Raw genomic sequence first — 13,515 nt, 5'->3', positions numbered from 1 at the left:
TTAAACGGAGCTATGTGTCTCTGGCTGATTTTCTGCCTGGAACACAGAGCCCTAGAGAGTACCTGCATCTCATTCTTACCCATCCAGGTGTGGGAACATTCGGTAAGTATTTTTTCCTTTTGGAGAAGAGCAGAGGAATGAGGTTCTGTGTCCATCTGCAGCCAGCGGTCAGCAGCTTGGGCTTTGGAGCTCAGAGCCTGGATTTGATTTCTGGCTTCTTTGCTCACTAGCTGTCCCTCTGTGCACTTGACTCAGAGTCTCTTTTTTTTTTTTTTTTTTTCCCTGTTTGTAGAATGGGGCTCATGCTAGAACTTACAGGATTGTTAGAATTTCATGAGTGGATGAATGTAAAGCACCAAGAAGGGTGCCTGGCACCCTGGGAGCTTTCAGTAGATGCTATCACTGTTTTTGTTGTTGACAATAAAATATTTCTTAATACAGTCTTTGTTACCCCAAGGTGTATCACATAGTGACCTGTGGACCCCTCACGATACTCACGCGTAGGCCCACCACCATGTGGAAATGGTTTCAGAAAGCCTCGGGTGGTACTGGTTCTGTGTATTTTGAGTGACGCTCCAGACAGTTCTGATGCCCATGTCCAGTTGAGATCCACTGGTTTCAGTATCCCCTGACAAGGGTTCAAAGGCACAGGGAGACATGGCCAGGCCTCACCCAGGGGCATGGGATCAGGTGGGGTGGGAAGACAGGAGCACGTGGACTCACTACTGGACTCCCTTGTTTTCCCTTTCCCCATTGTTCGAGACTTCAGGCTACTTCGGGACTGCTTATTCCCCTGGGCCCTGGAGGAAGTTTCTGGCAGGTCCCATAAATTCTCTAGTTGTTCTAATGGCGCCTCTGGGTGCCTCAGTTGGTTGGGCTCTTGATTTTGGCTCAGGTCATGATTTTAGGGTCTTGGAATTGAGCCCTATGTCAGGCTGTGCACTCAGCTGGGCACCTGTTCGTCTTCCTCTCCCCCTCCCACTCTCCCTGCTCGTTCTCTGTCTCTCTCTCAAATAAATAAATCCTAAAAAAAATTCTCTGGTTTTTCTGAGATAAATCTTCTAGGAATGGTTAGTCTCAAGAGTGGCCTCACTATAACCTGAATTTTCCAGTCATGGGGGAGCCCTGGGTAGCTCAGTGGTTTAGCGCCTGCCTTCGGCCCAGGGGCGTGATCCTGGAGTCCCGGGATCGAGTCCCACATCGGGCTCCCTGCATGGAGCCTGCTTCTCCCTCTGCCTGTGTCTCTGCCCCTCTCTCTCTCTCTCTCTCTCTCTGTCTCTCATGAAAAAATAAATAAAATATTTTTTTAAAAATGAATTGTCCCATGTAGTAGTGTGAAGTCTGAAGTTCATCAGAAGGTTGTTGAGCTCTTCAGAGAAAGGTCTTTGCCTTTCTGCATTTTCCCTGTGTTTTGTTTTCTGTTTTGTTCACTTCTCTTTTACCTTTATTTCCTTTTTTCTACTTACTTTGGGTTTACTCTGCTGTTCTTTATTTAGTTTCCCCCCCAACATTTTATTATAAAAATTTTCATGCCAAACAAGTGAAAGAATTATAGTTTGAACACCCATAGAATTCCCCCTAGATGCTACAATGTACATTTTGCTGTATTTGCTTTTTCTTCTGTTTGTCTGTGTACTACTAATTCCTCTGTCCTTCCATCAGTCCCTTTTTTTTAAGATTTTATCTATTTATTCATAGAGACACAGAGAGAGAGGCAGAGACACAGGCAGAGGGAGAAGCTGGCTCCATGCAAAGAGCCCGACGCGGGACCCCACCCGGGGTCTCCAGGACCACACCCCGGGCTTAGGCGGTGCTAAGCCGCTGCGCCACCGGGGCTGCCCAGTCCCTTTTCTTTTTGTGATGAGTTTCATAGTAAGTTTCGGAGATCAGTACACTTCACCCCGAAATACTTCCACAGGCCTGTCATTAACTAGAGGTCACTACTTGTTAATATTGTTTGTCCTTAATGCTTAATAGGTATTTTAATTAAAGGAAATTCATAAGTAGCATCATATGGTATTTGGTTGTATGTGATAAAGTTTTAACATAATCCCCATGTGTATTACTCACATATTTTCGTTTTATATTTATGGTGATGTGACTCTTGTTTTTCTAAGTGAACTTTGTTGAGGTATAACTTCTATACTCTGAAGTTTACCTTTCTTGCGTGTACGGTTCTATTGATTTGGCCAATAGATAGTCACGTTACCACCACCACCATCAAGATACTGGATATTTTCTGTCCTGCAGATAAACTTCTTTTTTCCTTTCATTCTTTTTTATTTGTTTTATTTATTATTATTATTTTTTGTTTCCTTTTATTCTTAAACTTCTTTCCATCTCCAGATTTGTTTTTTTTTCTTCTTGTTGTTTGATTCTTTCCAAAATGTCATATAAATTAATCTTTTAGTATGTAGCCTTATTCCCCTCACTTCTTTCACTTAATGCTTTTTAATTTCATCCATGTTGTGGCATTTTTTGGTAGCTTGTGGAGTTTTAAAAAGGTTTTATTTATTTGAGAGAGAGTGTGTGAGCATGCACGAGGATGAATAGTAGGAAGGGGAGAGGCAGAGGCAGGGGGCTGAGGTAGGGTTCAATCTCAGGACCCTGGGATCATGACCTGAGTCAAAGGCAGACCCCTAACCAACTGAATCACGCAGGCACTGTGTTGTTAACTTTTATAGCCAAGGTATATCGTTTATCCGTGAACCACTTAAATGCCAGTTGAATTGTTCATGATTTTGGTTATTATTAGTGAAACTGTTGAACATCCTGTACAGCTATTTAGGCTTTTTTATATTTCTTGGGTAACTAACCAAGTGGGGTTGCTTGGTCATATGGTAAGCATATGTTTAACTGTATAAGACATTGCCAGACTATTCTCCAACATGGCTGTACCATTTTGTTTTCCCACCAACAACACACCTTTTGTATAGGTGTGTAAGAGTAGCTCATTGTGACTTAAATTTGCATTTTTAAAAGATTTTATTTATTTGAGAGAGCGAGCATGAGTGGGTGGAAGGGGCAGAGGGTGAGGGGGAAGCAGACTCCCTGCTGAGCCAGGAGCCCGACAACATGACGCTCAATCCCAAGGGATTTTCTCCCAGAAGATAATAATTTGGTTCTTACAGTTCTGTTTTTAAAGATTTATTTATTTATTCATGAGAGACACAGAGAGAGAGCGAGAGAGAGAGACAGAGACATAGGCAGAGGGAGAAGCAGGCTCTTTGCAGGAGCCCAATGCGGGACTCCATCCCGAATCCCAGGATCATGACCTGAGGCGAAGGCAGCCGCCCAACCGCTGAGCCACCCAGGCGTCTCTGGTTCTTATAATTTTTTAAAAAGATTTTATTTATTTATTCATGAGGGAGGCACACACACACACACACACACAGAGGCAGAGACACAGGCAGAGGGAGAAGCAGGCTCCATGCAGGGAGCCCGATGTGGGACTCGATCCTGGGTCTCCAGGATCAGACCCTGGGCTGAAGGCAGCACTAAACTGCTGAGCCACCCAGGCTGCCCCCTTGTTCTTATAATTAAAGCTATGATTGATAATAAGTTAACTTTTATATCTGATATGAGATGTGGGTCAACATTCTTTTATTATGACTGTTTTTGCATACTCAATTCCATTTGTTTCAGTAACATTTTTTTATGATAAGGGTTTTTTAAGATATTCAGTAAAGGTTGTGTTTATTTATTTATTTATTTTTGTTTAAATGCCAAGTGTTACTGAGGACTTTTTCATTTGTTGACCATTTGCATGTCTTTTTTGGAGAAATGTCTGTGGATGTTTTCTGCTCATTTCTTGTTTGAATTATTTGTTCTTTGGGTGTTGAGTTCAATAAATTCTTTATACTAGCCCTTTATCTGATGTGTCATTTGCAAATATCTTCTTCTATTCGGTCAGTTGTCTTTTGGTTTTGTCGACTGTTTCCTTTGCTGTGCAGAAGCTTTTTATCTTGATGATGTGCCAATAGTTCATTTTTGCCTTTATTTCCCTTCCCTTTGGAGACATGTCTAGCAAGAATTTGATGTGGTTGAGGTCAGAGAGGTTGCTGCCTGTGTTCTCTATGATTTTATGGATTCCTGTCTCACTTGTAGGTCTTTCATCCATTTTGAGTCTATTTTTCTGTATGGTGTGAGAAAATGGTTCAGTTTAATTCTATTGCATGTGGCTGATTTTCCCAACCCCATTTGTTGAAGAGACTGTTTTTTTTTATTGGATATTCTTTCCTGCTTTGTCAAAATTAGTTGATCATATAGTTGTGAGTCCATTTCTGGGTTCTCTATTCTGTCCCATTGATCTCTGTGTCTGTTTTTCTGCCATACCATACTATCTTGATAATTACAGCTTTGTAATAGAGCTTGATGTCTGGCATTGTGATGCCACCAGCTTTAGTTTTCTTTTTCAGCATTCCTTTGGCTATTTGGGGTCTTTTGTGGCTCCATACAAATTTTAGGATTATTTGTTCTAACTCTGTGAAATAAGTTGATGGTATTTTGATAGGGATTGCATTGACTGTGTAGATTGCTCTAGGTAACATAGATATTTTAATAATATTTGTTCTTCCAATCCATGAGCATGGAGCATTTTTTCCCATTTCTTTGGGTCTTCCTCAATTTCTTTCATGAGTGTTCTATAGTTTTCAGAGTATAGATCCTTTGCCTCTTTGGTTAGGTTTATTGCTAAGTATCTTACGGTTTTGGTGCAATTGTAAATGGGATTGACTCTTTAATTTCTCTTTCTTCTGTCTCACTGTTAGTGTACAGAAATGCAGCTGATTTCTTGCATTGATTTTATATCCTGCCACTTTGCTGAATTCCTGTATGGGTTCTAGCAATTTTGAGGTAGAATCTTTTGGTTTTTCCACATAGAGTATCATGTCATGAGAGTTTTACTTCTCCTTTGCTGATTTGGATGCCTTTTATTTCTTTTTGTTGTCTAATTGCTGAGGCTAGGACTTCAAGTACTATGTTGAACAATGGTAGTGAGAGTGGACATCCCTGCCATGTGCCTGACCTTAGGGGAAAAGCTCTCGGTTTTTCCCCATTGAGAATGATATTTGCTTTGGGCTCTAATTGCTGTATCCCAAAGGTTTTGAACAGTTGTGTTTTCATTTTCATTTGTTTCTATGAATTTTTTAAATTCTTTAATTTCCTGGTTGACCTATTCATTCTTTAGTAGGATGCTCTTTAACCTCCATGTGTTTGAGTTCTTTCAAATTTCTTCTTGTGATTAAGTCTCAAAGCATTGTGATCTGAAAATATGTAGGGAATGATCCCAGTCTTTTGGTACCAGTTGAGACCTGATTTGTGACACAGTATGTGGTCTCTTCTCGAGAATATTCCATGTGCACTCAAGAAGAATGTGTATTCTGTTGCTTTCTTTTTTTTAAAGATTTTATTTATTCATGAGAGACACACAGAGAGAGAGAGATAGGCAGAGACACAGGCAGAGAGAGAAACAGGCTCCATACGGGAAGCCTGACATGGGACTCGATCCCGGGTTCTCCAGGATCACGCCCTGGGCTGAAGGCAGCGCTAAACCGCTGAGCCACCTGGGCTGCCCCATTCTGTTACTTTCTGATGGAATGTTCTGAACATATCTGTGAAGTCTGTTTGGTCCAGTGTGTCATTCAAAGCCCTTGATTCCTTGTTGATCTTCTGCTTAGATGATCTGTCCATTGCTGAGAGTGGGATGTTAAAGTCTCCTACTATTATTGTATTATTATCAATGGGTTTCTTTAATTTTGTTGTTAATTGGTTTATATAATTGGTTGCTCCCTTGTTAGGGGTATAAATATTTATAATTGTTAGATCTTCCTTAATTATGATAGTGTCCTTGCTCATCTCATTACAGTATTTGGTTTAACATTTAATTTGTCTGATGTAAGGATTGCTATGCCAGCTTTCTTTTGATGTTCATTAGCATCATAAATGGCTTGCTACCACCTCACTTTCAATCTAGAGGTGTCTTTGGGTCTAAAATGAGTCTCTTGCAGACAGCATATTGATGAGTCTTGCTTTTTTATCCAATCTGATACCCTGTGTCTTTTGATTCGGGTTTATGTGCTGTGTGTGTTTTTTTTTTTTAATTTCAGATTTCCATTGGTCATTGCTAGTTTATAGAAATTTTATTGATTTTTCTATATTGACTTTATATCCTGGGGTCTTCCTCAGCTCACATATTAGTGCTAGTAGGTTTTTTGTGTATAGTTTCGTATTTTCTATGTGAATAATCTTGTTTTTGTGAAAAAACAACCATTTTATTTCTTCTTTTCCAATCTAGATACTTTTATTTCTTTTTCTTTCCATATTCTACCAGCTAAGATCTTCAGTATAATGTTGACTAGGTATAGGGAGAGGAACATCCTTACCTCGTTCCTGAGCTTGGGCCAAAAGCATTCATTCTTTCACCATTAGGTATTAACTTGTAGGGTTTTTCATCAATGCCTGGTAGAAGTTGAGGACATTTCCTTCTAATCCTAGTTTTCTGGGAAGCTTTATCATGACTGGGTATTGAATGTTGCAAATGCTTTTATGTATTAATCGATATGACTGTGTTTTTTCTTAGTCTTACATGTTACATAATTATGTATATTGTTGGATTTAAGTCTGTCATTTTATTTCTTTTCTTTTTGTCCTCTCTTTTTTGGTTGTTGTTATCTTGCTTCCTCATTCCTCTCTTTGGAATATCTGATTATTTTTTAAGTTAGACTTCTATTTTGGGATAACTAGATTCTCATGCACTGATAGGAAACAGTACAGAGACATTTCCTGTACCCTTACGCAGTGTCCCCAGTGGTGACATCTTACAAAACTATAGTACAAAATACAACCAGGATATTGACATGAATGCAAGTAAGATACAGAATATTTCCATCACCATAAGGAATTTTATAGCCATATTCATTTCTTCCTGTTGCACGCGCTGCAGCAACACGATCAGGGTCCTGAGGATAAGGGGATGAGGAAAATTAAAGTAAAGAGATGGGGATAGGAGGGACACAGTGGATGATGTCCAAGCAGTGCCAGCTTTATTCAAGGTTTTACAACATTTTATAGCATGAGCAAAACAAAGCCAAGAAGGTGTTTATTTTTAGCAGGTTTGTGAAACCCTCCAAAGTTCCCTTTTCTCAGCATGCAAGACAGACTCACAGGTGCCAGAAGACCTTGGTAAATAGATAAGCTTGTTGCTCCAGATGTGCATACTTCAAAGGAATATTAGGTATGGTAAACAGACCAGCAAGGACAGACAGACCCTTATTTACATTTATGGCCAGGTCAGAATAAGTTGTATCTATTGTGTTATGTGGGCGATCACGCACAAGTGAGCCCTGAGAACCATTGCTCAAGCCCTTTCTCAAGTGTCTACCAACTATTCACCCTTTAGGCTCCCGAGCCTTTTGAGTGAATGAGGGATGCAAGTCCGGGCCTGTTTGGTTCAGTTACCCCAGCTAGTTCGTGGTCACCCACATCTTCCTACACCTACCCTTACCTCTCCTTAAAGCTGGCAAGTACTAATTTGTTCTCCATTTCTATAATTTTGTTTTTTTTCAAGAATATTATATGAGTGGAGTCATGTAGTATGTACTCTTATGGGATTGATTCTTTACACTCAGCATAATTCTTGGGAGAGTCATCTGGTTTTTGTATTAGTAGTTTCTTCTTGTTTGTCACTGACTAGTATTCCACTAAATGGATCTGCCACAGTTTATCTAACTGTTCTTTCCATTTGCCATAAGCATCTAAGATCCCTCCAATCTTTCTGCAGCTTGGTAGCTCATTTCCTTGTATGGCCAAGCAATATTCCTTGTATGGATGTACCAGTTCGTTCATCCTTTCAGCTGCTAAAGGGCTTCCAGTTTTGGATCATTGTGAATAAAGCCACTATAAAGCTGTTATTGCTACAAGAAAGTTTTTCTGTGGACTTAAGTTTCAACCCATGGTTCATTTCCTTTTTTCTTAACTTTTTTTTTTTTTTGGACTTCAGTTTGCCAACATATAGCATAACACCCAGTGCTCATCCTGCCAAGTGCCCCCGTCAGTGCCTGTCACCCAGTCACCCCAACCCCTCTCCAACCTCCCCTTCCAGCACCCCTTGTTCGTTTTCCCAGAGTTAGGTGTCTCTCATATTTTGTCACCCTCACTAATATTTTCACTCATTTTTCTTTCCTTTCCCCTTTATTCCCTTTCACTATTTTTTATATTCCCCAAATGAATGAGAACATATAATGTTTATCCTTCTCCTATTGACTTATTTCACTCAGCATAATACCCTCCAGTTCCATCCACATCAAAGGAAATGGTGGGTATTTTTTGTTTCTAATGGCTGAGTAATATTCCATTGTATACATAGACCACATCTTTATCCATTCATCTTTTGATGGACACTGAAGCTCCTTCCACAGTTTGGCGATTGTGGACATTGTTGCTATAAACATTGGGGTGCAGGTGTTCCGGTGTTTCACTGCATCTGTATCTTTGGGGTAAACACCCAGCAGTGCAATTGCTGGGTGGTAGGGCAGATCTATTTTTAACTCTTTGAGGAACCTCCACACAGTTGTCCAGAGTGGCTGTACCAGTTCACATTCCTACCAACAGTGCAAAAGGGTTCCCCTTTCTCTGCATCCTCTCCAACATTTGTGGTTTCCTGTCTTGTTAATTTTCCCCCTTCTCACTGGTGTGAGGGAGGTGGTATCTAATTGTGAGTTTGATTGGTATTTCCCTGATGTGATGGTCAGTGATACGGAGCATTTTCTCATGTGCTTGTTGGCCATGTCCATGTCTTCCTCTATGAAATTTCTGTTCATGTCTTTTGCCCATTTCATGATTGGATTGTTTCTTTGCTGTTGAGTTTAATAAGTTCTTTACAGATCTTGGATACTACTCCTTTATCTGATAGGTCATTTGCAAATATCTTCTCCCATTCTGTAGGTTGTCTTTTAGTTTCTTGCTGTTTCTTTTGCTGTGCAGAAGCTTTTTATCTTGATGAAGTCTCAATAGTTCATTTTTGCTCGTTTCCCTTGCCTTCATGGATGTATCTTGCAAGAAGTTGCTGTGGCCAAGTTCAAAAAGGGTTGTTGCCTGTGTTCTCCTCTAGGACTTTTTTTAAATTTTTTTAAAATTTTTATTTATTTATGATAGTCACAGAGAGAGAGAGAGAGAGGCAGAGACACAGGCAGAGGGAGAAGCAGGCTCCATGCACCGGGAGCCCGATGTGGGATTCGATCCCGGGTCTCCAGGATCGCGCCCTGGGCCAAAGGCAGGCGCCAAACTGCTGCGCCACCCAGGGATCCCTCCTCTAGGATTTTGATGGATTCTTGTCTCACATTTAGATCTTTCATCTATTTTGAGTTTATCTTTGTGTATGGTGTAAGAGAATAGTCTGGTTTCATTCTTCTGCATGTGGTTGTCCAATTTTCCCAGCACCATTTATTGAAGGGACTGTCCTTTTTCCAGTGGATAGTCTTTCCTGCTTTGTCAAATATTAGTTGACCATAGAGTTGAGGGGCCATTTCTGGATGTTCTATTCTATTCGATTGATCTATGTGTCTGTTTTTGTGCCAGTACCACACTGTCTTGATGATCACAGCTTTGTAGTAGTAAAACCTGAAATCTGGAATTATGATGCCCTCGGCCCTGGTTTTCTTTTTTAATATTCCCCTGGCTATTCAGGGTCTTTTCTGATTCCACACAGATCTTAAGATGATTTGTTCCAACTCTCTGAAGAAAGTCCATGGTATTTTTATTTTTATTTATTTATGATAGTCACACAGAGAGAGAGAAGCAGAGACACAGGCAGAGGGAGAAGCAGGCTCCATGCACTGGGAGCCCGACGTGGGATTCGATCCCAGGTCTCCAGGATCGCGCCCTGGGCCAAAGGCAGGCACCAAACTGCTGCACACCCGGGGATCCCCATGGTATGTTGATAGGGATTGCATTAAACGTGTAAATTGCCCTGGGTAGCATAGACATTTTCACAATATTAATTCTTCCAATCCATGAGCATGGACTATTTTTCCATCTCTTTGTGCCTTCCTCCATTTCTTTCAGAAGTGTTCTGTAGTTTTTAGGTTATAGGTCCTTTACCTTTTTGGTTAGGTTTATTCCTAGGTATCTTATGCTTTTGGGTGCAGTTGTAAATGGGATTGACTCCTTGATTTCTCTTTCTTCAGTCTGATTGTTACTGTATAGAAATGCCACTGATTTCTGGGCATTGATTTTGTATCCTGCCACACTGCCGAATTGCTGTATGAGTTCTAGCAATCTTGGGGTGGAGTCTTTTGGGTTTTCTATGTACAGTATCATGTCATCTGCAAAGAGGGAGAGTTTGACTTCTTCTTTGCTCATTTGAATGCCTTTTATTTCTTTTTGTTGCCTGATTGCTGATGCTAGGACTTCTAGTACTATGTTGAATAGCAGTGGTGAGAGTGGACATCCCTGTCTTATTCCTGATCTTAGGGTAAAGGCTCCCAGTGTTTCCCCATTAAGAATAATATTTGCTGTGGGCTTTTCATAGATGGCTTTTAAGATGCTGAGGAATGTTCCCTCTATCCCTACACTCTGAAGAGTTTTGATCAGGAATGGATGCTGTATTTTGTCAAATGATTTCTCTGCATCTATTGAGAGGATCATATGGTCCTGTTTTTTCTCTTGTTGATATGATCTATCATATTGATTGCTTTACCAGTGTTGAACCAGCCTTGCATCCCGGGGATAAATCCCACTTGGTCATGGTGAATAATCTTCTTAATATACTGTTGGGTCCTATTGGCTAGTATCTTGTTGAGAATTTTTGCATCTGTATTCATTAGGGATATTGGTCTATAATTCTCCTTTTTGGTAGGGTCTTTGTCTGGTTTTGGAATTAAGGTGACGCTGGCCTCATAGAATGAATTTGGAAGTATTCCATCTCTGTCTATCTTTCGGAACAGCTTTAGTAGAATAGGTATTGTTTCTTCTATAAACGTTTGATAGAATTCCCCTGGGAAGCCATCTGGCCCTGGACTTTTGTGTCTTGGGAGGTTTTGGATGACTGCTTCAATTTCCTCCCTTGTTATCGGCCTGTTCGGGTTTTCTATTTCTTCCTGTTCCAGTCTTGGTAGTTTGTGGTTTTCTAGAAATGTGTCCATTTCTTCTAGATTGCCTAATTTATTGGCATATAGCTGCTCGTAATAAGTTTTTAAATCGTTTGTATTTCTTTGGTATTGGTGATTTTATTAATTTGAGTCTTTTCTCTTTTGTTTTTAATAAGGCTGGCTAATGGTTTATCTATCTTAGTAATTCTTTCAAAGAACCAACTCCTGGTTTTGTTGATCTGTTCCACAGTCCTTCTGGTCACTATTTCATTGAGTACCGCTCGAGTCTTTTTTAACTGTCTTCCTCTGCTGGGTGTAGGATCTATTTGCTGTTTTTTCTCTAGCTCCTTTAGGTACAAGGTTAGCTTTTGTATTTGAGTTCTTTCCAGTTTTTGGATGGATTCTTGTATTGTGAGGTATTTCCCCCTTAGGACTGCTTTTGCTGTATCCCAAAGATTTTGAACGGTTGTATCTTCATTCTCATTAGTTTCCATGAATCTTTTTAATTCTTCTCAAATATCCTGGTTGACCCTTTCATCTTTTAGCAGGATGGTATTTAACCTCCACATGTTTGAATTACTTCCCAACTTCCTTTTGTGGTTTAGTCCTAGTTTCAAAGCATTATGGTCTGAAAATATGCAAGGGACAATCCCAATCTTTTGGTATCAGTTAAGACCTGATTTGTGACCCAGTATGTTGTCTATTCTGGAGAAAGTTCCATGTGCACTTGAGAAGAATGTGTATTCAGTTCATTTGGATGTAAAGTTCTGTAAATATCCGTGAAATCCATGTGGTCTAGTGTATCATTTAAAGCTTGTTTCTTTGGAGATGCTGTGCTTAGAAAATCTATCGATTGCAGAAAGTGCCGTATTCAAGTCTCCCAGTATAAGTGTATTATTATCTAAGTATGTCTTAACTTTGGTTATTAATTTATTGATATACTTGGCCACTCCCACATTAGTGGCATAAATATTCATGATTGTTAGGTCCTCTTGTTGGATAGGTCCTTTAAGTATGATAAAGTGTCCCTCTTCATCTCTTACTACGATCTTTGGGATAAACTTTATCTGATATGAGGATGGCTACCCCTGCTTTCTTTTGAGGACCATCTGAATGGTAAATGGTTCCCCAACCTTTTATTTTCAGGCTGTAGGTGTCCTTACGTCTAAAATGAGTCTCTTGTAGACAGCAAATAGATGGGTCTTGCTTTTTTACCCAGTCTGAAACCCTGCGCCTTTTGATGGGGTCATTAAGCCCATTCACGTTCAGAGTTACTATTGAAAGATATGAATTTAGTGTCATCATGATACCTACTCAATCCCTGTTTTTGTGGATTGTTTTCTTGGACTTCCTCTTTCTTTTACAGAGTCCCTCTTAATATTTCTTGCAGAGCTGGTTTGGTGGTCACATATTCTTTCAGTTTCTGCCTATGTTGGAAGCTCTTTATCTCTCCTTTTATTCTGAATGAGAGCCTTGCTCAAGTATTCTTCGCTGCATGTTCTTCTCATTTAGGACCCTGAAAAATCCTGCCAGTGCTTTCTGGCCTGCCAGGTCTCTGGAGAGGTCTGCTGTTAACCTAATACTTCTTCTCCCCATAAAGGTTAGGGATCTCTTGTCTCTTGCTGCTTTAAGGATCTTCTCTTTATCTTTGGAATTTGCAAGTTTCATTATTAAATGTTGGGGTGGTGATCGGTTTTTATTGATTTTAAGGGGGGGGGAATCCATCTCCTGGATCTGAATGCCTATTTCCCTTCCCAAGTTAGGGAAGTTCTCATCTATGATTTATTCAAATACCCTTTCTGGTCCTCTGTCCCTTTTGGCGCCCTCTGGAACCCCAATTAAACATAGATTTTTCCTTCTGAGGCTGTCATTTATTTCCCTTAACCTTTCCTCATGAGCTTTTTTGTTTTTCTCTTTTTTCCTCAGCTTCCTTCCTTGCCATCAACTTGTCTTCTATGTCACTCACTCGTTCTTCTACCTCATTAACCCTCGTCATTAGGACCTCCAGTTTGGATTGCATCTAATTGAGTTTTAATTTTGGCCTGATTAGATCTAAATTCTGCAGTCATGAAGTCTCTTGAATCCTTTATGCTTTTTTCTAGAGCCACCAGTATTTTTATAATTGTGCTTCTGAATTGGCTTTCTGACATTGAACTGTAATCCAAATTCTGTAACTCTGTGGGAGAGAGTACTGTTTCTGATTCTTTCTTTTGTGGGGAGTTTTTCCTTCTAGTCATTTTGCTCAGTGCAGAGTGGCCAAAAAAAAGTTGCACTGGAAAAAGGAGAAAAAGAGGGAAAAAAAGGAGGGGAAACAAACAGAAAACAAAAAACAAGGGGGACTATCCTCTGATTCTATATACTGTAAATCCCTTGACTTCTGCAACTTTCCAGCGCTGCTTGGTGAATAACTTGCTTTTCCCCTGTTCTT

The 13,515-nt window shown here is 40.1% G+C and overlaps 1 protein-coding gene across 13 annotated transcripts in view; it reads left to right on the top strand.

Annotated features, from left to right (window-relative positions):
* Positions 1 to 13,515, top strand: part of KRABD4 (KRAB domain containing 4) — a 40,131-nt gene that overhangs the window by 9,636 nt on the left and 16,980 nt on the right. For 8 of the 13 annotated variants that reach the window (XM_077888531.1, XM_077888527.1, XM_077888525.1 and 5 more), the window contains one exon: positions 1,699 to 10,604. The exons of the other annotated variants lie outside the window; for them this stretch is intronic. In XM_077888531.1, the coding sequence (XP_077744657.1) occupies positions 1,699 to 1,817 (119 nt within the window). In that variant the 3' untranslated portion in view covers positions 1,818 to 10,604. Of the gene's footprint in view, positions 1 to 1,698; positions 10,605 to 13,515 lie in introns of those variants that run through there. 13 annotated transcript variants of the gene reach the window in all.

Source organism: Canis aureus, chromosome X (assembly GCF_053574225.1).
Source record: "Canis aureus isolate CA01 chromosome X, VMU_Caureus_v.1.0, whole genome shotgun sequence".
Classification (NCBI taxonomy): Eukaryota; Metazoa; Chordata; class Mammalia; order Carnivora; family Canidae; genus Canis; species Canis aureus.
Note: the sequence above shows the minus strand (reverse complement) of the source record. Positions and strands in the feature narration are given on the sequence as shown.